The sequence below is a fragment of the Portunus trituberculatus genome, chromosome 45 (assembly GCF_017591435.1).
Source record: "Portunus trituberculatus isolate SZX2019 chromosome 45, ASM1759143v1, whole genome shotgun sequence".
In the NCBI taxonomy this organism is placed as follows: domain Eukaryota; kingdom Metazoa; phylum Arthropoda; class Malacostraca; order Decapoda; family Portunidae; genus Portunus; species Portunus trituberculatus.
In genome coordinates, this window is record NC_059299.1 from 5,442,976 (window position 1) to 5,470,220 (window position 27,245).

General features: G+C 38.9%; 1 protein-coding gene across 20 annotated transcripts; it reads right to left on the reverse strand.

The window, feature by feature from the left end:
- On the reverse strand, window positions 1–25,982 carry LOC123519275 (dnaJ homolog subfamily C member 5-like). Of its 20 annotated transcripts, XM_045280411.1 has the most exons (12): window positions 24,004–24,158; window positions 21,654–21,792; window positions 20,722–20,874; window positions 20,331–20,462; window positions 18,902–18,919; window positions 14,815–14,868; window positions 13,344–13,432; window positions 12,473–12,529; window positions 10,698–10,742; window positions 8,523–8,665; window positions 7,465–7,514; window positions 1–5,394 (listed from the first exon to the last, which is right to left on the reverse strand). In XM_045280411.1, the coding sequence occupies exons 1-11, from the start codon at window positions 24,033–24,035 to the stop codon at window positions 7,498–7,500; spliced, it is 879 nt and encodes a 292-aa protein (XP_045136346.1). In that variant the 5' UTR covers window positions 24,036–24,158; the 3' UTR covers window positions 1–5,394; window positions 7,465–7,497. The 20 variants fall into 20 exon arrangements, with proteins under 20 accessions (XP_045136346.1, XP_045136344.1, XP_045136342.1 ...); XM_045280409.1 differs by lacking the exons at window positions 7,465–7,514; window positions 24,004–24,158 and adding an exon at window positions 25,842–25,982; XM_045280407.1 differs by lacking the exon at window positions 7,465–7,514 and having other exon boundaries at window positions 24,004–24,157.
- Between the last annotated feature and the right edge of the window lie 1,263 nt (window positions 25,983–27,245).

The following is a 27,245-nucleotide window of genomic DNA, read 5'->3' on the forward strand; positions in this document are numbered from 1 at the left end:
ATGAAATAATGGGACTTTTATACTATACAGCCTCAGTACATGCACATAAGGTTATCACCATGATCAACAGTAACTCTTTTTTAAATATGTACAGGATCTACAGTCTCAAGTATCTCACATTTCTCCATTATTTATTAAGACACGAAATGAGAAAAGCTGGGCAGGGCAACACTGTGAGATGATTAGTGCATTGACAATTTCTCTTCACTAACAACACACAACTTTAGATCATACATAGCACAGGTTAGGTTGGTTGCAAATGACGCCTGACATTTTAATGGTGGATTTCAGGGACAGGGTGTTGTTCTGCCGCAGCCCATGAGTGACACAGTACAAGGTGCAGAGTGGCAGAGAAAAGTGTTGACAGAACTTAAGACACTGTCCTAATAACAGACTGAATGGACAGTAACTTTTATCTCTAGTCAGGGTGTCTGGGGAGCTTGGAAGGCTGACATGGAAGATGCTGCAAGTAACTTAAGAATGCTGTTGACTCTCTGTGGTCCGAGATGGCGGCCACAGAGACACACCTGGTGATGCAGTGATGACTGATGCTGCCTGAGACAACACAAGTGCCCATTATGGTGATAAATTTGCAGTTATTGCTCAGGAGGGAGGGAATGAAGTCACTTATACGAACATTAAAAGTATTGTAGTCTCTATACATTTTTTTCATGAACTTATGCCTACTAATATGATATACATGACCCAATGAATGAGCCTTCCATGCTTTAATTGAATCCATGGATGAATGATGCAAATCTATAAAACAAGAAATTTGTAGACACCCTGACTGGGGCTAGAAAAAGGTATAATTTAATTTTTTCATAAATTTATAAGTAGCTTTATTGGATGGATACACAAAGTAATTCTGAATCAAGATAAAAGGGCGAGAGATAGTATGTATGTATGTATGCTCTTTTCTTATCAACTAACACATCCTTGCCATCATAAATAACTCCCTTTCTATAATAGACCTCTCTGATTAAACAATCATGCAAGAAGTAAGATTCTGTATACACTCTTTTTCCCACTCTATCACTGGCAGATACGTGCAGGACATGATGAGAAGACCAAGATAAACAGGGAGGGGATCATAGTAACGTACAATTGTAAGGGACGAGGGGAACATTGCACTAGGTACAGTCTTGCCCTTGGGGACCTGACCAGCACCCACACAATAAGACAGATTCTTTGCCTCTTCTGGAATGATGCTCCTGCTGAGAATAAACACTCAGACACTTCTGAGACTTGCACTTCAGTGCCGGCCATTGCAAGGCACCAGATATCTAGGATGGGCTCTGAAGACCTTGCTCAGGCCTCCTGCTACACCATCTAATGAACGTTTTCCTTTCTGGCAAATTCCACACACAAGCGATAAAAGGCAACAAAAAGTGTGATGCCCTAAAGGTGGTACTGGATGGGATTTGAGACTCTAAGCTCATGGGTGTTACTGGAAAGCTGCATTGTTCACTCCACCAGACACTTGCAGTTTGTCCCAGCAAGCCACAGACTCAGCTGACAGGGTGCATCATAATTGAATAGAGGGAGAACACTTAGCCAGCAGTACTGATGGTTTTACAAAGGGTTAAGGAGTTAATTGTATATCAGCATTGATATTATGATTCATAGTATGATAGGAAGCATAAAGGAAATGCATATTGCCGTGGAATCAGAGAGAGAACAATCAGCAACCAGTATCTGTAAAGGCTAAAAGTCCAGTAGCCTCCTGTCTTTACTGCCATCCCTTCCCTGTGTGGTGGGTGACTCAGGGATGGAATGATGGAACCTAAGACTTACACTCCTATGAACACATATTCTGCTGTATGAATCTGCCACCACTGTACATTTACTGCATAATACCTATATCTTCCACTACAGCTATAGGAGTCAACATTTAGCTGGCAAAATATCCTCATTATAGATTTTCTTCTCAATCAACACATTTCTCTTGGAATGAATTTAAAATGTGAAAAACAAATACATCCAAACTTCTCTTCACACAATGACAAATTTATCAAACCAAACATAATGCAAGCAATGTTCTCTGCCAATTAGTAAACATCAAAACACCGACACCCGACCCATGAACACGATACCAATAACTAGGCATGCACATAAGAAAAAACAACACTAACTCAATCTCCAAGTCAATGTGATGTAACTCCACAGCCTAGCTAAAAAAGTCTCTCAGGAACCACCATAGACTACCACTACATCCACACCTAGTTTGCTTTGTCTTAGAAGTTTTCCTTAAATACTCTTTCCAAAATTTAACAATTCAATAATCTCAACAATGATCATAAAATGGGTAGCAACTTTATATTATTACCATTACTCAACACTCAGTCTAACACATCCCAGCAAGCTGCAGCCATACATTGCAGGGAACTGAGTAGCATCTCTTCTCTAGACAGACATCTTAAGGTCTAGTGAGGGGCAGAGAGCAAAGAGACTGACAAGGGACAGAGACGGTAAGAAGACATAGTATTTACATCTTGAGAGGCTTGAGAAATCGTACACTTGACTGTATGTACGTACGTTATGTGTTTATGAACTGTATATATGTGTGTGTGTATGTTTGCCTTTGCCCTATGCAGAGGTATTGAGCACATCTACATGGACAAACCACATCCACTATTACTCGTAACAATCAATGCCTCCCGTCTAGAGGACTAAGTCACGGAGAGAAGGGTAACACCTGCTGTCACAGTCACACGCACACCAAAATACAGTAATAGCCACCTGAGGAGAAAAAGCCAGCTAAATGAATAAATAGAAGTATGCAATGACAGTAAAAAAGGAAGGCTAGTTCTCTTTAAGGCAAACCTCTCAGACTATGACCTGAAAAGAGGTAACTGTGATTGGCAAGCCTGGTGATGCACTAATGTTAAGAGAATGCAGTTGAGGCCTGATTGGTGAAGGGAAAGGAGGCGCAAAACAACAATGTCTATGGGAATCAAAATGGCTAATAAGCTTCACTGCGAGGTTGTCTATATTTTACACTTTGATTAATTTCTTCAGGGGAGTTTCTTGACCAATGAATGACAGATAACAAATGCACCATGTTAGACTTACTGGACTCTGCACTACATTACTTCAGAACACCTACTTTTAAATTATCAACATAAAAATATGAAATAATACCTAAGAAGTAACACGAAGATATCAACAACCATTTGCACTTGCTTCATTTACTCACTCTGCAGCTGAATGAATACTAACACTGATAACCACCTGCCTTGCCACTCAAACCCAATACACATTACTAGGAAAATCAAGTACAAGGAAACAAAGAACATAAATAAAAACATAAGTACATGTGAAAATGGGATCCCAGATTTCTACAAATGTGAAAACCACTGTTGCAGAAATCCTTACCACACTACTCTAAACTTAGGAGTGATAAATAAGGTTAAAGATGAGACCCAAGAGAAGAAAGCAACACTTCTTAGACCATAGACACAGACAAGTTAAAAAAAACAACACTTGACCTTTGAAAATTAACAGACAAGGCCACAAGAGGAGATAAATGTGGAGCAAGAAAGAGACACAAACACACACACACACACATACACGCGGGGAGAAGTTAATTACTGGCTACAGAGAACAAGTCCCCAAAACAAAGGAAACCTATTGGCACAGGTACACGAGTTAAAAATTAGTAACCTTCCTCCTGTTGTCTCCTCTCTCGGCACAGGTAGCATAGATTGGGGAGGTCTCCTTGAGATGAGGGGTGGCCTAGCTAATGCCCAGTGCAGGCAGGTGCAATATCACCACAAGACTAGATGCAGTGATGGTGGATAACAACCTGAATTTATGTGGTGACTGCTACTTGAAGGCCAGACAGGTTTTATTTCTCCCACTGCCTCATAAATCAACGCAGAGAACAGGAAGGAGCATGTGTGGCAGCTGTAAGTCACAGCTCAACCTCCCTCACTCACTCTCATTCAAGCAAGATCCAAGAGATTTTCTGACAAATTTCTTATTCTCACTCATCCCTGTCTTTAGATAAATTTACCCAACACCTAAACATTGCCCAGATAATTACTTACTTGTTTCATTTGTACATATAAGCCAAGCAAACACAACTAATGCCTCAGTTTACTGGTACATAAGTTTATACTGTGTGATAGGTAGTGGTGGAAAATAAGTTCACTGATGAATAAAATGCCTTACTGGGTGAGTGAGGGAATCCAGCCCCATAATTTACCTGACAAATGCTGCCTGGTGCTCCTTCCTCTTCTGACCAAAGCCTTTACAACATTCTCAGCAGATTAACTGGTTGACTCATGGACAGACTGGCAAGCCACACTCAATCTTGATTGCACAAATAATGAAACTGCTGAACCAGAAATACATAATCATGTGAGCACATCGTCGTACTATAATGAACACTACACTTCTAGAATCATGTGCCAGAGGAGATGGTTAATAACAGACAGGAATATAAAATGATGACAGAGGCTAGTTACTAACACTTCAGCATTCACTTGACACTACCAAAATCATACCAATAATACCATTAATAATAATACCATAATAATAATAATAATAATAATAATAATAATAATAATAATAATAATAACTGAAATGTGATATGATATCTACAGTTTGTCTCTAAGTGTTGAATGAGACTGTGAATGTGAAATAAGGACACATTCAAGCTAGCCTTCCCTTCCCCAGCACACCTGTGGAGGACATTGGAGGCAGCAGCAGGTGGGGAATGAGAGAGGACATCTAACATCTACACTTCCAATGAGATGAGGAACATGTTCAGTATAAAAAGTTAAAAAAGGAAAAGAAAAAAGTATAATGATTCTCTACCACTATACATAATAGTAATAATAATAATAATAATAATAATAATAATAATATAATAATACCCCTTTAATCTGGTCAGTTATTACCAGCACACAACCTCAAGGTGGCTACTGGAGAGGTAAAGGTAGCTACCAGCTGCCTGTCACCAGCAGCATATAAAGTAATATTAGAAAGCTGGGCGTCTATGCTGCACCGCTGAACGAACACGATGACTGGATTAAATGAAAAGCAATGTTTAACTGATATGCTAAGACTATATACCTGAATCTCTCTCTCTCTCTCTCTTTCTCTCTACTCTCTCTAATACCAGTTAAAAACCATTTGGAACTGATGAATTAAATGTCCTTTTCAATAAACTTCTAAACACACACACACACACACACACACCACTTGTATCCTCTTCGTTCAAGTAAGGAGTGCAGCATCACTGCCTCTGGGACCTCTCTCTTTCACAGAGGCCCAGCTGGGGGAATGCAAGGAGGCAAGGAGATTCTTCTACAGGCTGGCAACACCTCCTCCACGCAGGTCCAGGTCTCTAATGGCCATGACTAGGAGATGCATTCTGCGACATGCCTGGCAAGAAGGAGCAATGACAGGGCTGGGATGAGGCTCTGGGGTGGGTTGTGAAATGAGAAGCATGGTGAGTGTGTAGGGAACGTTCATCTGCCCCATTGCTAAGTAACAGTCTAGTGTGAGGTGACTTCTGTGCTTTGCCTGCAGGCTAAATAGTGCAAGTTGTGCTGAGGGAGTTCAGCAAGGGTTCTGCAGTCTTTTGTGAATGAGGTGAAGGCTCTGAACACTTCTGCACACATTTAAATCAAGCTTTCTTCACTTTATGACATGTTCCTATCATTTATCTACCATATTAAAAGTTGTCAAACAAACTGCTAGCAGAGTTGACTTAATAGCATCTACATGTGACCAAACTTCTGGAAGAAAAGCATAAAATATTCCCAGAAGGATCAAACAAAGAGAAAAGGCAACCAAATTAAACTCTAATACCTCTGTCCAACACAGCCTCCTTCTGTGCCTTTCCTTGTCCACAAAGCATCACTGAGGTCATCTTTAACAACAGTATTTTCCCTACATGTCTTTTCCCCATCAAAAATGAAGTGGCATGCAAAAAACTATATAAGAAAACAAGATTAGCATCATGAAAACAAACCACATAAAAAAAAATGCTATTTCCACTCCTTCCCCTTGTACAACAATCTCATAGCATGCAAGAGATCATGTATCAAAACAAGGATTACCATAAATACAGATCATACATTGAAAGAAATACCTTCAATGATTTGTCTTTCAGAACTATCTCACTGTCCTCTCTACTGCTGCTACTACACCTTATCAACAGAATGGTTACTAACAAAGAGAACACAAGAGGACTGAATTATTGATGAAACACCAAGACATGTGAATTCTGAGGACAATGTTGTGTCTTTTGGATCCAGCCATGACCCTAATCCACCCAGACCATTAATGCAGTCTGCCATGATGTAGCATTTCAATGGGCAAACAATGCAGTTAGTGCTAAATGCAGCAAAGCATGTTACTTTGCTAAGATGTATGTGTTATATAAAGAAGTACTTAGCATTGAGTAGAAAATATAAGATGAGAGTAAGAGGTATCTGTTAGAGGAGGCTGAGGCATAAGATAAGGAAAAATATAACCTCTTGTCGTGCAGTTAACTTGGAATTAATTGTTAGTATTACATCATGAGTAGGAAACAGCCAAGAACTGAACCCACAAGACACTCAAGTTAATGCCATACACTGCCATCTGAGCCTCGACTCCTAGAACCCTCAGTCCAGCCAACCAGACAACCATTACACTTGTACCATTCAGTCCAACCAGCCATTACATTCCTAGTTCCTTTTGATACAACAGCCCGGCCTACATCCTGCCTCCCCTCTGTGTGACATAGCTCTCGACTATGTATGCATGTGGTGTCTATTCTCTTTACGTGGTTGCATGGTCTACTTTTACCAGTGCATATTTCCACTTGACAGGAATGTTTAAAAATAAATGATGTAAACAAGTGTAAATAACTTAAGTAAGAGACAGGCACACACTTACAAAACTTGCAAGTGTACCAAAAGAAGGAGGAGGAGGAGGAGGAGGAGGAGGAGGAGGAGGAGGAGGAGGAGGAGGAGGAGGAGGAGGAGGAGGAGGAGGAGGAGGAAAAAGAAGTAGGTGGATGTGGAGGAAGGTTTAAGTGTACAAAGATACTAAAGCAACTTTTAACATCAAATTACAAAAAAATATACCAATAGAATACTAAATTACCAAAAAGAAATGGATACTAAGAGAGAGAGAGAGAGAGAGAGAGAGAGAGAGAGAGAGAGAGAGAGAGAGAGAGAGAGAGAGAGAGAGAGAGAGAGAGAGAGTGTGTGTGTGTGTGTGTGTGTGTGTGTGTGTGTGTGTGTGTGTGTGTGTGTGTGTGTGTGTGTGTAAGTCAGTGTTAGTGTGTTAGCTAAGGGCAGGACAAGGCAGGGTATAATAGGGAGCAATACACAACACACACTAACATAACACAATATAACAAAACAGAAAAACACAAAGAGCACTCTAGATAGTAAAAACAGAAGCATAACAAAGACTGCAGGAAATAAAGTGTGGGAAGTTGAGTCTATATTTACTCACTGTCCAAACCTCCTAAATGCTCTAGAAAATCAACTACTTCTCCTCTGCAACTGAAATAAACAGAAGGAATTGCAAGTCACCCGGGTTATTGCAGTAGAATGGAAAAGCTTAAGTTAAACAATGAATGCCTGACCAAGTGTGTTCTGGAGGTGTGATGTGGGTGTGCAGGCTCCAGCAGTGTGTTAGGATGAACACACAGGACAACATGTAGGTGGGTATGTTTAGATGTTAAGTTTAGAGCTTCCACCAGTGTTAAGTGGGATGGATGCAGATGAGGATGCCTAAGCTGGTAGTCTTGAGTACAGCACACAGCTCCAGCTCTGTTATATGTAGCACACCAAAACACCAAAGAAATGCAAGGAATAGGAAACTGTATTGAACCTTAAAAATGGGAGGCACGAACAGGGCACATTTTGGTGGTAATGTCCACATACTGGTATATTTCAAACAAAATGATGAAGAATTTCATGTGATTAACTTATAACCATATGAACTACTTGTTTTGATATCTTTCCATACTATTTTAATGATGTTTGAAATGATATTCAGTTTGTTAACACACCCATAACAGTTTTAAAGGAACCCTAAAATGAAAAGTCAGTTTAGAGGACAAAGAAATGCACAAAGGAAAGATGGCACTGGGGAGAAGCCCTTCACGGTTAATAACGCAGATCCACAAACTTAGGAGTCTGGTTGTAATACCTGCAACAGCCTTGTGCATGGAGCAGGGAGGGATTCACTCTACATATTAAAACTAGCTAGGGATAAATAAAAATTGATCAGCTGAATAATCAAGGGCATATAATGTTTAAACAGCAGCACATGTCCAGGACAGAGAATATACTACCTTTCTGAAAATGCACTTAATACTAACAACAGAAGATACATGAATAAAGAAAAACATGATATAAGATTCCCCTCACACAAGTAACAATGCCTTATGAAAAGAAAGCATGATTATTACCCTGTAACTCCTACAAGAACAATAATAGCAATGGCATCCTAATGAAACTATCAAATCAAGGATAAAGAGATTTACAATACAAGTCAGTGCCTACCTGGTGTGTAGGTGGGCTGGGAACCAGTGTTGAGGGAGGTGCTTTCATTGGCTCCTGCATTGAAGGGGTTGGTGCCCTGGGAAGGTGGTGGCATGGCAAACACAGGCTGGCTCATCCCGGGGCCAGCCTCACCACCAGGAGTCCTGCAGGGGAGGGGCAGAGGAAGGGTGTCAGGTGATGTGCATGGCAGGATCACCACCTGAACTCATGGAAGGTGAGGGTGAGTGACAAGGATCAGTAATTGGTGCTCAGTTACTATCTGCATGTACGACAATTCTGAGATACTGCACAAGGACATGACTCATTTCAGTGCTATCAACAGTGTGAGAGATTATGACCAAAAAGGTGTATGTTCAACCATTATTCCAACACAAGGGGTGTGACGTCACTATGAGAGTGTGTGCATGCCCAGATCCCTAAGTCTACTGGTGACATGCAGGCAGAAACACTACTGCCTTAAAGCTCCTAAGTATCTTAAAGTACGTCATGCAACAAAACATTCCTACAAAAGATAATTCATGACACATCATATAGATTTCTTATAAAAACATCATTACAAAATATCATATATGATTATATATATATATATATATATATATATATATATATATATATATATATATATATATATATATATATATATATATATATATATATATATATATATATATATATATATATATATATATATATATATATATATATATATATATATATATATATATATATATATATATATATATATATATATATATATATATATATATATATATATATATATATATATATATATATATATATATATATATATATATATATATATATATATATATATATATATATATATATATATATATATATATATATATATATATATATATATATATATATATATATATATATATATATATATATATATATATATAAAAAAAAAAAAAAAAAAAAAAAAAAAAAAAGGAAAAATTCAGCGTGCTCCTAAAATATTGAATTTGGTATTACGCATATACTGACATCCAAAATGTACGTATCATTGGTAACACTTGAGGGAAGGGAAGGTCAGGTACACATACTCGCACTCCGTACTGACCATCCCAGATAATATGCACAGGCCATTCACAATGACAGGATAAAAATGATCCACACCACCTGGAGCATGTAGAGAACACGCAACACTAGTGGTCACTACGCACTCCAACTCCTCACCACACCTGCACTACTCTCCTCCCCACCTTCCCTAACACAGGGAGCCAAGGGGATCCATGCTTCTCATACCAATGGGACTTTTAATATTTTGTCCTTCAACCAATAAAATTAATTATCAACATTCTAATTTTAAATCCCAAGAAGCAGAGATTTCTTTATTTAAGATCTCTAAAAATAAAAAAAAGTTTCCTAAGGTTTTACTTCATGCCATAATTTAAATGGGTGGCAGACTCTCAGTATGTTTTTCTGCCCTTATAGCATATAATATACATCTTGGTAGAGCAACAAGAAGTAGCACACACACACTTCAAGTTGTGTGTGACACATGCCACAGTTTATGGCACATGTAAGAAAGCTGTGTATGGAGCAGCACATTCATGTTGGGACAAAGTGGCACTGTCCGCTGGTGTGAGGCAGGGAAAGGGAGAGGGGAGGGAGGAGGCACATCACAGGCAGGAACAAAATCCTTTGTGTAACTCTGCTAAAAATGATAAATTTTCATAATGCTGGCTTCTTCTACAATTTGCACTTATGAAGATGAAAAATGCTCCATGAAAGGGTTACTTCATTTACCTTCAGGTTGTTTCTTGCACTGTACAGAGCAAGTAAAGAAACTGAGGCTAACTTCTGACTGACTTTAATTCAAAGAAGCCAGACAGGACCATTAGGATTGCAGCAAGTCCAGATGAAACGTTTGTCAAGGTTTGCCAACATTGGGCAGGCAATAAGTGCTAAACTCAAATAAATGTTGAGTATCAAAGACATGAATGTGTCAGTGGGAGCCGCTGCTCTCCACACACAAAACATTTCTTCTCACAGGGCAGAGTCCCACAGAGGTTCCAGGTTCCAGCACACTTGCTTCTACATGACTAGTCAACATAACCGGATCGAGCCGAGAGTGCTGGAGTCGGTCCTTGAATGGAGCAACTACAAGCTCATCCACGAAACTTGGCTGAATGGCCGATTAGCTACCTGAAGGGATTGCTGCGAGGAGGTTGGGAGGGCCTCTCCTCTTGCCTGCAAATTCAGCAACAAATCAATGAGTTCTTCTGAGCAACCTTGCCATCTTCAATAATGTAATGCCATTAATTTCACCATTTAATATTTTCTATTGGCTCAAACAACATGAGTCAGCAAACACATGCCTAGATCACCATGCTATGACATTCAAAGCTAAACAGCAAAATGCAAGACATTATAACCTGTTCTTCTATGATCTAGATGTAGACAACTCCTCTACATCATCAATCATTTGTCCGTTTGCCCTTAGGTTACAAATTGCACAGGTATTGTACAATGATTACACTGAAGCTTAATTTACCCTACTGGTAGTCACATTACTTCCCTACTTTCTAGGACATTACACATACACTTCAACTCAAACAAACTTCATATCAACACAACCAAACCAACATTGATTTCTCTCTACCAACACACTTCCATCCTTGCACACTTACTAACACACAACAGGAAACTGACAGTAATTGACAATACCCAGGTGGTGGAGTACTAACTATTGACTCACCACAGGTCAGCAAAACACACAAATGGAGATATTACATAACCTAGCGTCCAGCAAGAATGTATTTCATTACTGTAGTTTGCAGGCCGTAAATCACAACCACATAACACTGCGAGATGTCTGAGAATTTATAGAAAACCTTGTACAATATAATCCTTAATTACTATATGATGAATTGTGGCTTAGAATTAACATCAACCTTAGCTAAGAGTATTTTACAGACTGCCAAGTACAGGTTACTGACCATCCATCCATCACTCTGCCTGGGGGCCTGCACTAGGCTAGCCATGTGACCTAACTTGCAGGGTCATGGGAGAAACTAGGGCATGCTGTCAGTGCTACCAACTCCTCTTCCCAATGGACATCACTATCTGTACCTCACAGCCTCTGCACAGCTGCCATCAAGGGCCAAATCTCCACAAGTCTCCAGTTTTCAGAGCCCATACTTCAGTGAGGCCTAGAGGAGCCTCCATGCAGCCAGATAGTGACAATGCAAGGCAGCAATGTGATGGGAAGCTGCACTCATGAAGCTCAAACATTGGAAAAGCAGAAGCTAAGTTTGTCAGTCATGGAGCAATGCCACAGTTGATTATGTAAAAATTAAAATGTTGATATATAAAAAAATATGCTTAAAATCCTCTCAGTAATTTTGCAGTCTGATTTATATTTTTTCTCAAACAAATAATCCTGTAGCTGATGATCTGCCAAAAGGTGTGTATCCAAAAGCTAAAGGGACAAGCTACCATCAAAAGGTTACACAAAAAAGGGCGAGACACTGCACAAAATAATCGTCTTCAGTATCACACCCATTACCACACTTCCAGGCATGTTAGTGGATGGACGGATGGTCAGAATAGCAAGGGAGCATCTTGGGTTTAAAACAAAATATAAATGTATAAAAAAAAAATAAATAAATAAATAAAATAAATTAAAAAAAAATAAATAAATAATAAAAATAAAATAAATAAATAAATAAAATAAGAGCATAAACATTCCACGGCAGCTGGCATGAGACAGAGACAGCTATACCTTGGCTGTGCAGTGTGAACGATGACACACACACACTCATTGTATCTGCTCTTTGCATATGCAGAGAGAGAGAGAGAGAGTTCATACCACCTCATTCAAGGGACATGATTGTGAAGAAAGAAGAGATGCATAACAAAAAAGGATGAAAAATAAAAATAAAAGGAGTCCATATGCCTGAGATGAGGCAGTCGTCTACCTGAAGGGATTAGTGGAGGCTCGCGAGTCATTCATTAGCCCAGACTCCTCCTGCTTCCTGCAATTCACAAGGTTGAAGAGTGTTCCTCTCCATCTCCGCTGTCACCACCAGTCACTACTGCTACTCTACACCCACAAGACACCCACTCATGCACCCAAACCCACACCACCTCTGCCCTCAGACACTCTTATGTGTGTATAAATGGACAAAGATGCTCATGCTATTCACAATACTGTAAAAGTTAAGTTTCACACATTATGACTAAGATTTAGAAATGTGATTACTGTGTTCTCAACAAATAAACCTCGAAATCATCAGCATGCAATACCAATACCAAATGTTTTTCATTAAAATAACTATTTACTGCAATGAGTTAAAACTGTACTGAACTTTCAAGCACACAGTTTCAGTACATAAACAGGACTTTAACTGAGAGGAAAAAACAGCAACTCAAACATTCTTGCTTTATACTACAGTATTAATATATTTCACCATATTTTCCTGTAACTTCTCTGTAAGACTAAAGACACAGTTAAATATACCTTCACTCACTTATACTGTCACAAATCAAGATATACACAGGACAAGATAGAAGTTATGTCTCCTTCATACCTAGCCAACATATACCAGTGAAAAGCACAATGAACAAAATCATATACTCAAGTCATAGAAAAGACAAATGCCTAACACCAATATGAGGAGTGACAAAAAACAATATCTTAGAAGAGGTTAGTTAAAACATTAAAATATACAGGAAAAGAGATCCTACAAACAAAAATTTAAGTTCTGTGAAAACACAAATGCTTATCTAAAAGAGACACCTGCCTAAGTCACTCCAGTTCCTATTGCCTAATTCCCCTCGATTGCATACCTGAAGGGGTTGGTGGATGGGGGTGGCTGGGAAGTAACAGGCTCTCCTGCAGCCTTCGCTGCCTCCTGGTCTTCATCGCTCACTTCCTCCTGCAGCAGAAACAGAAAGATGAAGGGAAGGAAAGGAATGAGCCAATAGAGATACTGAGAGGTGAAGGGAAGGAAAGGAGTGAGTCAATATATACAATGGGAGGTGAATGGAAGGGATGGAATGAAGCACCTAGACAACAGTGAGATCAAATGAGAATAGAAGTGTTAAGATGTGAGTGATAATGTGGGAAATACATAGATAAGTTGAGCCTAAGAAGGTAAAACAAGAACTGTAAATGATACTGTTTAAAGACGATAACAAATCTGAAAGAAGAGAGCTTAGAAACAAAAAAAAAAAAAGATGGGGAACATGTAGCCTGCACCAATACAAGCATGAACATAGATGGATATAATGTAGTGTAAATGGTGATTGTTTATGGTGACAACACATGGTAAAGAAATCCAATTATACCATATAGAAATACATCAAAATTATAATAGAGCAATACTTACCAAGATATATAAAAGCAATACAAGAATATTTGCAACACACACCTAACACACATAGAGCATCATTAGTGAAAGAAATGCTCACAAAATGGATTAATCAATGAGGTAATGAAACTGAATCTGACATTCCGACATCATGAACTCTTGACTTCACATGCTACATACCTCAATGACTCTCATGAGATCAACCATCACCTGCAGCTCATATATATACACACAAATAAACCTACACAAGTGAATAAACAACCACTTTCCTGCTCCACACACCTGCCAGAAAAGTGCAGCTCATTACCAGCACTAAACACTGGTTACATTAGTGGGTGGGGAGTCAAGAAATGCACATCACACTCCCCTCAATGGCGATTTACAAATTTGGGTTATGTAAGAAATATTTACCCTTCAAAGCATCAGTGTTTTAATTTTTTTAAGGTGAGGCTAACATATTACCAATCTCAAGATTCAAACTGTCTGAAATGTGAATCAATACTCATGATGGCTATAAATGGGCTGGATATTAACCTCTTCAGTACCAAGATTAAATTTTACCATAAATTTTAGTTATAATTAGACAATTTTATTTTCATTAGGAAGGGTCTATGGAGGTGAGAATATTAATGGCTAGCGTCTTCACTGTTTTCATCCCCACATAATTTTCTGAAGCTGTACAAAATCCCCAAACAGTAAGCAGAATCAAAACATGTGGTACTGAAGAGGTTAAGCTGAGACTACCCTGTGTTAGCAATCCCTTACAAAAAAAATCTGAGACACTCTTATCCTGAAATGAACTGATCCTCTTGATGGGTACAAGTGGGCTGGACATCAGGGGACGTCAGCACATCCAGGCAGTCAACCCAAAGCAGCAGGTAATGGAGCACCGGGAGCCGAGGGATGGGGATGTGAGGGTCTAGCTTACCTGTAGCGACTGCACTCACCTTGGGGGCTGAAGGGCCTGGCTGGTTGGTGATGGGTCCTTCCGCCTGCTCGCGCTGGGTGGCAAGAGGAAGGGAGGCTGGTTACTAAGCTACATCACACCGGGTAGTCATTAAGTACTCTACCACTGTGCTCCAGCTTGGGGAGGGTTGCTGGCCTGCTTGAGCTATTCATTTGATTTGATTACAGCTGGAGAAAGGCCCAGGGCTTCGATGATGATATATTTGTGTAAGAAAATGCCCACAGTCTTTATAAAAGTGGTGGGTACAAAAAGGAAGCCAAGGTCAATTTTGCTTCTGTTGTTACTTCCTTTGTTTTGCATACATACTTTCTGTTCAACTAAAATATTGGTGAACGTCATCTAAGTAAAGCCTTAACATTACTAGTATTTGTACCTGTAAGTTATTAGTGATGGGTCTGGTTAGTAGTAAAAATAACAAACAAAAGAAACCATGAACCAAACAGAGGACTATCACACTTAGCAAACTACAGTGAGTGTGAGGTAGTACACAACATGAGATCCAAATGTCAATTTCAGGACCCACAGGTGGTTCAATAGTACATGTTTGCCTTGCACTGTTTGCATGGAAGGCTGTATGTTCCCTGACTGCCGGCAACAATGTCTACTGCAGAACACGTTAAGATGGCAGGTCAGGAACCAATGGTGTCAAAACAACATGAGGTTCCACATAATTATGAAATCTTTACTGAGTCACCTCATGCAATATTCAGCTGTGAGAGATGACAGTGGGCATTAATTATGTTTGAAAGTACTTATCAGTTACTTATCATGACTATATTTTAGTATCTTGACCAGTCATGAATCAAACAATAACAATAATGCCAAGTACTCAAGCTTCCACACAGCAAAGTGAAGACCACTGAATAAGCTTAGCAATATTATGGTTACCTGATTTTTGTACAGTTTGATCAGCTCTTGGCCAGTCTTTTAATGAGATCACTTATAGTCACTAAATTCTACATTTCTATCAGCCCTTGGCCAATCTTTTCAAGGTATTGACAAAAAGCATCAGCCCCAAGAGGCTGAGCCAGAAGGCACAACCCCGGCCAGAGCACAGTGGGACGGGCCAGCATGCCCCCGAGGGTTCCACCACGCAACAGCGGCAGCAGCAGCACGGCTAGCCATGCTCAGCAGACACCGCAGGCAGGGAAGGGGAGGGGTAGGATGAGAGGAGAGTACTGACAACAGCCACTAGACTCACTAAGCTTGGTGCTTCGTTAAAGGGAAAGGTACGCAACATGGTGCTTTGGGTGATGTTACAGGACTAGCATGTGGCACTACGGTGCTCTCCGTGGTCAGGACACTGTGGTGCTTCTACAGGCTAATGGTACAGGCATGGCCAAAAGTTGAGTAACCTCCTACACTCACTTCCACTGTTCCCTCAATCTGATGTCCTGTGATCTGCTGACCTCATAAAACTGTGGAAGTAAGGGATGTATGTTTCCTGACTTCAGACCATGGCCATACTGTGATGATGTTCTTGGGGATTCCTGGCCTGTTGTATGATCACCAGATTGGATTATAAGATGTTGATACTTAACTTCATAATTCTAGTGAATATCTAATGTTAACTTTACAGTGATAAAATATCAAAGCTTGTGCAGGGTAACTAAAGCATCGTTGCTTGTATTATGTTACTGGATAGCTTATAGTTTAAATTAAGCTTTACATGACATTGCAGATTGCTGCTGTTTATGGCAATATGTCTGGTTATAATACTAAGTATACATATGAATGGTGACCACACAACTGACTATTGAGCATAAAAGAAACTAGTACTTACATAATGGAGGAAAATAATATGCACTGCTTAAGTCTGGAGTAAATACTATAAAATGAGGAAACATCTATCATGCTAAGATGAATTATTTAAAGGGCTTTTCTTTCATCACATGATGCAGGGAATTAAAATTAAATATTGTACTAAAACAGCCATGCTAACCAAGATGATCAAGTTTAAAAAACCACAATAACATAAATAATAACTATGAAAAATAATAGACAACTAATAATTCTTTATAAATAATAATTTCTAAGTAGCATTTCAGAAAACACAAAATGCAAAAAAATTTAATTCAATGCAAAATGAACAATGCATAACTTGGTAATGTACGATAATAAATCCCAGATACTGACATGACCAGCCCCAGACTGCCTCACAGCTGCCACTACACTCTGGGCAGCTTCCTCCCTGGACTACTACCAAAGTAGCCTGAGGGACACAAATACCACGAACTCAGGCACCTCCTGGTTGCCAACAGCTATCAAGCATTCCAGGTCACCATCCTCTTTCAACCATCAACAGGGAAGGGAGTAATACAGTTTTCCACCGAACACACAAGCTAAGAATCACAAACCAAGTGCTAGGAGGCACAGTTGGCACAAAGGAAACACAGTTATGAAGCTTATGATACAAGACTGGCCAACCCACACCCACAGAACATTATATCGTCCTGCTTGTGAGCAGTCTATCTGTAGTCTACTAAAAGACAGACAATCACCTCAAGTAAATATTCCTTACTATCAATCTAATATTCACACATGGCTTAGCAAACATGCTCCAACCCACTTATCAATATGATGATGCCCTTATCAACCAGAAATGCAAAATAATAACAAAATAGATACACAACTGCAACTATGCCATCATTGAGTAACTCCACCTCTCAATTTATGCAAACCTCATTCAAGATAACTGTCCTGTATGCAACTGCAGACCATTTAGATAAGATGCTTCAAGCTTTTACGATAATGGATATATAATATAGGACAAACAGAGAGATGATGAGAAATAGCAGGAGATGCAAGTACTGACCTGGCAACAAAGGCACAGGAGCAAATTGCAAGGAAAACAGAGAGGCAGTAGAAAAGGGTATATCAAGAGCAAAATGAGATACCAATTTTGTGGTTTCAAATGCACAGGATAAACTGATAAGGAAGAAATGAAAAGAGCAAGACAAAATAAGAACACCTGTGTACCTCCCTGGGTGTAAAAAAGATGAAACAAGGCATTCCTTGTACAGGGGAAGTCGGTGCATTTTGTAATGATTTGTCATCTTTTTTTTCTAGGCAATAAGAATAATCAGGCACACTTTTTAATCACATGGGAATCATCATACAATTTACAGAATCATGGCTGGTGTGAAAACTTTTATTTTCACAGACTTTCCCTGTCAAATGTGAGCCTACCTGGAGCAGCGAGTTCCCCTCTCACCTGCTTCCACACCCTGGCTACTGCCTGACCTCGGCTCTCACACATCGCCTCCTACTAATCTGTATTGCCAGACTTGCATCAACACACACCAACACTTAACCAAAACAGCATGACAGGATGAACAGGATGACCACTGAGCTATGGCGGCAGTAAGTGCTGGGCACATGCTGCACATGTGGGCTCAGGTAGCTTCAATAATGCTATTAACAAAAGAATATTTTCTGGAAGTGGTGGTCTCATCTATTCAACAGTGCAGTAGATAGAGCAAATAACCTGAAAACTGAAGTACTGTTCCACCAATCACCTAAATGACCTCCAAGCCACTCATTTGCTCACCAACAAACAAATATTAAGTAAATAAATAAATAAAACATCCATTATTTGTCAGATGAATGGCAGTAGTAATGGATGGGGAGAGAGAGAGAGAGAGAGAGAGAGAGAGAGAGAGAGAGAGAGAGAGAGAGAGAGAGAGAGAGAGAGAGAGAGAGAGAGAGAGAGAGAGAGAGAGAGAGAGAGAGAGAGAGAGAGAGTTAACATTTGTGGACTATGTTTCAAAAGTGCAGCATAAAGATAAATAAATACCTAAGTAAATAAAAAAAAAAAAAAAAAAAAAAAAAAAAAAAAAAAAAAAAATACACGTGACAGCTCTGATGAAAGCAAATAAACGAATGTATTGATAATTGAGTCAACACATTTATACATACAACACCAATTTGGAGGTAGGATGTGATGGGTGTTGTGAGATAACATGTACATAGTGGTGGTGACGGGAAGGGTGAGGGTGGGGGGAAGCATGCATCAGTGTGACAAACAGTAACGCTAAGAGGAGGGAAGGGGGAGGGTGCTGCCTTACCCAGTCCTCTGCACCTGTCTGTAAATATGCAAGTAAATAGTCTGTCACATGTCACTTCCTAGCAATGGTACTTTTACCTTACAGCTACAATGACATGATTAATTTGATGTACTTGCTTCCTCTGTGTTCAGTATTTTCTCTCAATCTTATGTTCAATTAGTAGGCAATATATTAGCTACCAACATGAAAGTCTTAAGATTTGAGAGAAAATGTAAGCCACAGTGGAAATGAATGCACCAGATTAATTGATTCATAACGGGTAGTTTTAGCTTGTTATGTCTAACTTCTGGAATATCTAGTAAGTAGAATGTTAATATACTAGCTCTAGCCAAACTGTTCATTCCTTGTTTCTACTACAAAATATGTGGAGGGAGCTGGCTTTCTATCTTTTTAGTATTATCCACAAGGAAACTTAGGACTACAAGTTTCATATGAGGAAAAAATCTTACTTATCTTTTCACCAATTCTTTAGTTTAAAATTCTTCATACTGTACTCTATAATATAAAATGAGTAAAATATTTCCTAATTTACTCTTCCCTACACTAAGGTACAAAAGCAGGTGTAGGGAAGCTGCCAGTTGTGCAAAGCTCCAGAACATGAGTGAGGGTTTGCACAAATCATATACAAAATGTGTTATCGACAAAAACATTCTGCATTGTCAAAATCTGTATAACTAAGTGTGTGTGTGTGTGTGTGTGTGTGTGTGTGTGTGTGTGTGTGTGTGTGTGTGTGTGTGTGTGTGTGTGTGTGTGTATTTTGCACATTTCTTTTTTTCCAGACAATTGTATGCAAATAATACACATACTAAGGACAAATTCCAAAAAGATACAAATACATTCCCTCTTTCCCCAAGTAAAACTCTCATAAAATTAAACCCTGATATTTCTCACCTTCAATCACCTAACACTTGCTTCTCTACTTTATCTATTTCAATTAATCTACAGATGGAGGGTAAATTGCCAAGAGGGAAAATCAACTACTGGAAATAACACCTCTACTCTTAATACCTGCTCATATAATGTTCTTCTCTAGGTAAGAATCCAATGCACTAACCACATTATTCTGCCAGGTCTGTAAGCTCAAGGTGTGAATCAAAGGCCCAGTTATCAAAAGAGTCTTACATGAAAAGATTAGTCATTCAGTAACCCCATTCCTCTTCATCCACAATTCCCCCTTTATCAAGTCCTATCTCTCTGCTATCCCTATTTATGCATTTTATCTCTATTCATACCTTTACTCCAATCTGTTTCCCTTATCTACAACCACTTGCCACTTTCCTCTCACTCTCTTTAGTTTTACATATCATTAAACCTTCTCTGCCTTGCTTCTGTCCCTGACTATACAATTACATCTATATATATATACAAGGCTAACTATTCCACTTTTTCTTTTACTCCAAGATCTTTCCAACTTGAAGCCAACACTTACGTTCAGGTTGTGATAATCTCCAGTCTCATCGGGAGGCCTTGGTTTGCATTTGCCGCAGCAGAAGTTGAAGCAGCAGCAACAGCAACAGCAGAAGTAGCAGCCAGTGATGATGCCACAGAAGAGGAACAATGCCTAGGGAGGAAAACAAGATTAGGATAAATTATATACTAAATATCAATCATTTATCTATGTCTGTTTCTGCACTACTTTCTTCCTCTGATGATCTTTTTTACAAGGGAAGTTTAAAGATCTCTAATTTCTGGATTGTCCTTTTTATCTTTTTTTTCTTACTTCTCTCTCATAAGAAAAAAAATAAAGAGAAATAAATCAAACAGTATCCTGCTGTATTAGGTTAGACAGCCACATTTTAGCACACTTCAGACCTACTCACCTTGCACCAGCCAGAATTGACCAGGAAGTAAGTGTTGACATTCTCCTCCCCAAACTGCTCGGCGATGTACAGACCCAGTGAGCCATAGTTGTCATAAATGTTCCTCTTGGTGGCATCACTGAGGATTCCATGGGCGTGATTTACCTCCTTGAACTGTCGGGGAAGAGGAGGAGAAGGAAAAGTTGAGATTATTCATTGGGGAGAAAAAGATGGAAAACTCGAGATCATTCACGTCAGCTTTAAAAAATGTACTGATGATTCAACTAAACTGCCTATTTTAAATCATAGTCTCTTGTAAGGTATTAAGTTTTAAATCCTGCACACAACAAACATTTATAATCTTCATAACATTCAGTAGCTACAAGGTCAAATTAGCACACCCTCTCTGCTGCCTATGTGTATAGGTAGAGTTTTGAACCTTACACATTATAAACATTTAATATCTTCCATAACATTCAGCATAAGATTAATTTAGCACACCTCTGCTTCTTGGTAAGGTATAGGCTTAAACCTATACCTTACAAACATCTGGTATCTTCCATAACACATACTACATGGTTAAGTTAGCACATCTCCTCTGTCTCTAGATAAGGTATAGAGCCTTAAACCTACACCTTACCTAGTACCTTCCATAACACATACTACATGGTTAAGTTAGCACATCTCCTCTGTCTCTCGGTTAGGTATAGAGTCTTAAACCTACACCCTACCTAGTACCTTCCATAACACACAAGTACATGGTTAAGTTAGCGTGCCTTCTCTGCTGCCACTGGGTAAGGTATAGTTTTAAGCTTATATTCTACAAATATCTAATACCTTCCATAACACACACACCTCTGCCTCTCAATAAGTCTTAAACCTACACCCTACAAACATCTGGTACCCTCCATAACACACAAGTACAAGGTTAAGTTTGAATGGCTTCTGAGTACCTTTTCGGCTGCCTCTGGGTTGTTGGGGTTCTTGTCCGGGTGGTACTTGAGGGCCAGCTTCCGGTAGGTTTTCTTAATTTGGTCAGTGGTGGCATCTTTGGGGACCCCTAGAGTTTCGTAAAGGGAGTCCCCCGTGGTCCTGCCGAGCAATGAAGGAATGGTGCTTTGTTATACTTTTCTATTGCACTGATTGGTGGGAAAGATTAATTTAAGGGCTTATACTTACTGTTCTTGTCTATACCCTGACTTTGGTTGCTTCCCCTTACAAATTTCTAATCAAAATAAACTAGAAAACTAATCCACAAACCCAGTGATAGCCAGACACATAACACCAGGTCTTAGTTGTTATTCCCTTCACTTTATGGCATACAGTAGGGGATTATGACAACCTTTATGCCATGAAGATTTACAAGAAACCACACCAGAGCAAAACTCAATTCACTAAGATTTCAAACATAGCCACTCCCTTAGCAAACATGTAAAGCTCTTTCATGTGCCTATTACCATGACCTACCAACATAAACTAGACTAAAATCACTTCAGAATTCAACCACTAATCTGAACACTAACCAATCAACAGCATACACCAACACCAAACCAGTATCAAAACCTGAATAGTAGATGAATTCCAAGACACACAACCTTTCCCTGTCTCTGTGCAAAGGACATCACCCAAAGCATCCCTAGGGGCCACTCACGAATGCAAAAGAGGATCAGTCTCCATGGTAGTGTGGGTGGGGCATGTGTGGTGAGGGAGGGCAGGGAAGAAGGGTGGAACTGTGAGAGGGTGGTAGTGCAAGGAGTGTGTGACAGGAGATGGCTACACTCTTGGTCACATGGTCTTCCTTTCCTCCTAAGCTGATTGTCAAGTTGCCAGCTATTCATTTCTCTGAGGCAGGTTTAAGACAGCACTTCTAAGCATTTCAGTATAAGTAATGAGGCCAGGAGTAATTTGTAGCTTTTTGTTACTAGTTTATGTAGTTGCTTTTAAAATGTGTGGGTGGTTTGTGAATAAAAATAATAATAATAATAATAATGGAGAGTTTTGCATGTGTCTGTGAGTGAGCAAGAGCATTTGAACCAGTCTAGATATGAAATCTGAGAAGCTTTGGCTATCACACTAAATCAATTCACATCCCTTATTTCAATACACTTCAATATGCACCAAATTTTGGTTTTGTATGTGTATGTATGAGTGGGAAAGAGGAGTATGTACATATCACACACCAGAAAAAATCCATACATGTTCCTCACACCTCAGTTCACACTTGTGGGTCTTCCTCCATACACACCGCTGGCTGTACTCACTATATTTAAACCTGACTTCCCTGTTATCCTCTTGTTTGCCCTCACAACACACCACTGATAGACCACTCCATTATTCACTCAGCACAAAATGAGTTGGTGAGGAGGTATACCAACCTTAATCCTTCTAACTGGTAACTCTCCTTATAATTTTATCAAGCTCATGCACTGAAAAACTATCTCCTTTTTATCTAATGCACACTACCTTGTTCTTGCTTCCAATTATGTAGATTATCAGTTTTTATCTTATAATTCAAAAGGGACAAAGGCTGAGAAATCTAATCTTCCACAAAAAATAAGCTGAAACGTCATCCCTCCTGGTCTGATGTTGACCCTACAGGTACTAAAAGGTCATAAAGTGTAAAATATAATTGAATAATGTAAGTACAGAATAAAACCAAGCAAAAATTTGTCTAAATGCAGAAAAATGTCTCATTAAATGAATAACCCCCAAAACTAAAAAAAAAAAAAATTCATCATAACTTAACATTCAGGATGGTATTACAGGATTTCATAGTAGCTACTGTAGATGTGTCTCAAACCTCTTAATAAATCAATTGCAAACACATCACACAGTTAGCCAGTTACACAGCCATCTTACACATCCTTCCCTGCCATGTCTACCTCATAAATGGACACCTGAGGCTAGTAAGTGAATTGACACCTGAAGGTAAGGTACACAATGGCAACACCTGTGATACGCAGCCACACAGCCATCACCGAGCTGGATTTTCATACTACAAGCATCTTTTATTAATGACTGTTGAACTTTACAGCCACCATCTACATCCAAATAATTCAGAGTACAATACTAATCTTCAGCAATAATCTCTAGGAATTAAGAAAAAATGAGAGATGAGCTTATATAAATCCTTCTCTTACTATAACAAATATGCCTAAAGTAACATAAAACTTCTCTAAACCTACAATGAGAATAGAGAACCAATGAGTCTTACTATACATCAAGCAGGAGAGGAATATCAAAGGCACTGAACAGGTCTCCCTCTCCTTCTTCAGCTAAAACTGTCACGTGGTTAGCACTCACGACATACTCCTCTCCTGCCTCCCTCCCTGCATCTTGAGGGATCTGGGCTGGCTGGATGCTGGCGTACAGAGGCAGCAAACTGGACAATCCCTAACGTCACTGCCTGTTACTTCCTTGGCACTGTGTCCACTTCACACATTACTAGTACATAAATACACCCGTCTGTACCCTATCCATCTCAGTTAGGTACTTGAAAAAAATCTTAACCGGCTATCTTATCTCTCATACCTTCCTCTTATCATGAGAAAACAATAAAAAAAAAGGTAAAGCATTCTCTGACAGTGTGTACAAGTATCAAGACCTGCTGGACTCTTAAATGGGCAAAATTGATGCTGAAGCAAGGACATAAGGTTATTTAGTTCTGTCTATCTATCTATCTTCAATATGGCATAAACTGAACAATATAGGAAAAATGAGAGAGAGAGAGAGAGAGAGAGAGAGAGAGAGAGAGAGAGAGAGAGAGAGAGAGAGAGAGAGAGAGAGAGAGAGAGAGAGAGAGAGAGAGAGAGAGAGAGAATGTGCATAAATAAATCATGACAACTCTGGGATATACCAAAACAGGAAGGAATATTTATCAGCGAGATAGAATGCAGCAGAATTAAGAAATATCCTCTTCCAGTATAACATTATCAGATATTGATAAAAGGATGGAATGGAAGGAATAAAATCAGTGAACACACTAAATGGGAAAAAAAAAAAAAAAAAAATGAAGAAAAAGAAGAAATAAGGCATGTAATAGAGAGACAGAAATAAGGCACAAGAATTAAATGATCAGATTACAGGATTAAAAGTTTAGCAGATAACACAAAGGAACAAAATGGAAGAGCAGGATTAATTCACAAAAATATAAACCTGGTCTATGACAAAATATGAAACAATGGAAGTAAAGAAATAAGGAATAACTGAATGGTACAAATTTGGCAGGAAAAAAAAAAATATATATATATAGAAGAATACCAAAGAATGATCTAATGAACAAATAACAAAATAAATAAACAAATAACAAAAAATATAGAAGGAAGAGGAAATAAGGAATAAATAATGAACAAAATATGATAGAAATAAGTATGGCAGATAACAAAACAGAAATAGAAGATAAAAAATAAGAAAAAAATTCAATACATACTAGAAAATAAGAAAACAAACTGCAAAATATGGAAGAATAAAGCAGAATAAGCAAAATAAACGAAAAATTAGCAAAAATTAGAATACTCAGTATGGCAGATTGTAAACCACACCACAGATGAAACAGTTAACAGATTATAGAGATTATCAGGAAAGGAGATTAGGAGATGCTAGACAAACAACCCCAGCAGATACCAAGCCAGATAAACATATGCGCTTGAAGTCAACACAAAAATGCACTCAACACGAACCTCGAGAGTATCATGATATGTTTCCATGTTCATTCTGCTTGCTATTAGGTGATTTTATACAGCTTCAGAAACTTATGAGGGGGATTAAAAAAGTGGAGACTGTGGCCATTAATCTCCTGACCTTCAAAAAACTTTTCCTATTGTCAAAAAAAATGGTCCAATCGTACACAAATCTCAAGGTAAAATGTGTCCCAGTATTGAAGACGTTAACATGACTGCCACATTTAAACACCTTCGAGCTAATTAACCTGCAAATCCACAGAGCTGACTGAAAAACAGCACCAAAACCCTATTCCCTCTAACTAACAGGGTAAATAAGTAGCACAACAAAAATTCAGAGAAATACGCATACAAATCGATAATGTTCAAGGAGCAGACATGTTATTCCTCCTCTCCCTTACTCTCACTTATCTCCCACCTCTCTCTGCTTTCCTATAGGCTTATCTTAGGGTTGACACTCACGAGAGCTTCCTCCTGTCCATCCTCGGTAGTGGGGTCAGGTCATAAAGAGGTCACCGTAGAGGCAAGAGACACCACCCCGCCTCGGCCTGGACTCACTGTGGGACGACTCGGTGCCACGCTCTCTCGGCTCCAGTTCAAATGCATATTTCTCGGTTTTCTTCATAAACGTCTAAATTTAGTCGGACATCCTGATTTGGTCGTGTAAAAATACAAGGATAATTTTGTGATTAGTTTCCACAGTGACCTACTTTTGTATGAAAACATGAATTGCTACAAAATATATACATGTCTTGTTCTTCAAATACTTGCCAAATGATATTGGAGTCACAAAATGCTAATAATAAATGTTTCAAAGCAACTTACTTAAAGCAGAAGTATGAAAAATTATTGTATAATCGGAGCCGAGAAGTGCGAATGTGCACGGCCTTGACTATCTTCTTTTTAGATTTTGTTTTTTCCCTGGAATCACACATAGTTTTCGTTTTCCTAGCACAACAGTTACTAAAAATTGTCCCAGTCACATGGTTAATATTTTAACAAGAATCTGCGCTATTGAGGCAACGCAGATGTGCTAGAATCTTCAATACTGTACATTTCCTGCAAATCATTACACATACTGTACAAATACGTACAAACTCCCTTAGCCTGCAGCCATGAGAGAGAGAGAGAGAGAGAGAGAGAGAGAGAGAGAGAGAGACTGGACTGGCCACATATTGTCAAAATGATGCAGTGGTATATGGATTGAAGACTTTTCTCTCTCTCTCTCTCTCTCTCTCTCTCTCTCTCTCTCTCTCTCTCTCATAGTCTTCCGAGTCGTGGAAATGCTACATTATAGATTAGGACTCTCTCTCTCTCTCTCTCTCTCTCTCTCTCTCTCTCTCTCTCTCTCTGTAAGGCACTCCATCTTATTGTATTGTATCATTAGTTTCCTAATTTGTTGCTCCTCCCCAAAACTTTCGTACCCACACACAACTTCGTGCTCAAAATCTATCTTAATTTCCTCCCTCCTGATCCTCGTTTCGTTCCTCTGACACCAGAGTTTCTTCACTGTTTTCAAGAAAGATCACTCATGGCCCGCCCTAGCTACGTATATTTAGTTGGCAGCCTCACATTTCAACTTCCTTTCTTCCTTTGTATCATATATATACTTCCTGTCCCTCTTTCTCTCTCCTATCATCATGTACATACTCTACTATTATCATTACTATTTGTTTTTTGTGGAGTTCTTGTCCTCCCTTAGCATTTAATCAAACATTATGGTATCATTTAACTACTTACTCTTATCTCCCATTCCAACACGAAATTATCTATAAGTCTTATCTACTTTTCTTTCCTCTTTTCTGCCTTTTCTATCCTTACAATTAATTACAGACCTACAATAATACGTAGCGATGTAAATTGAGG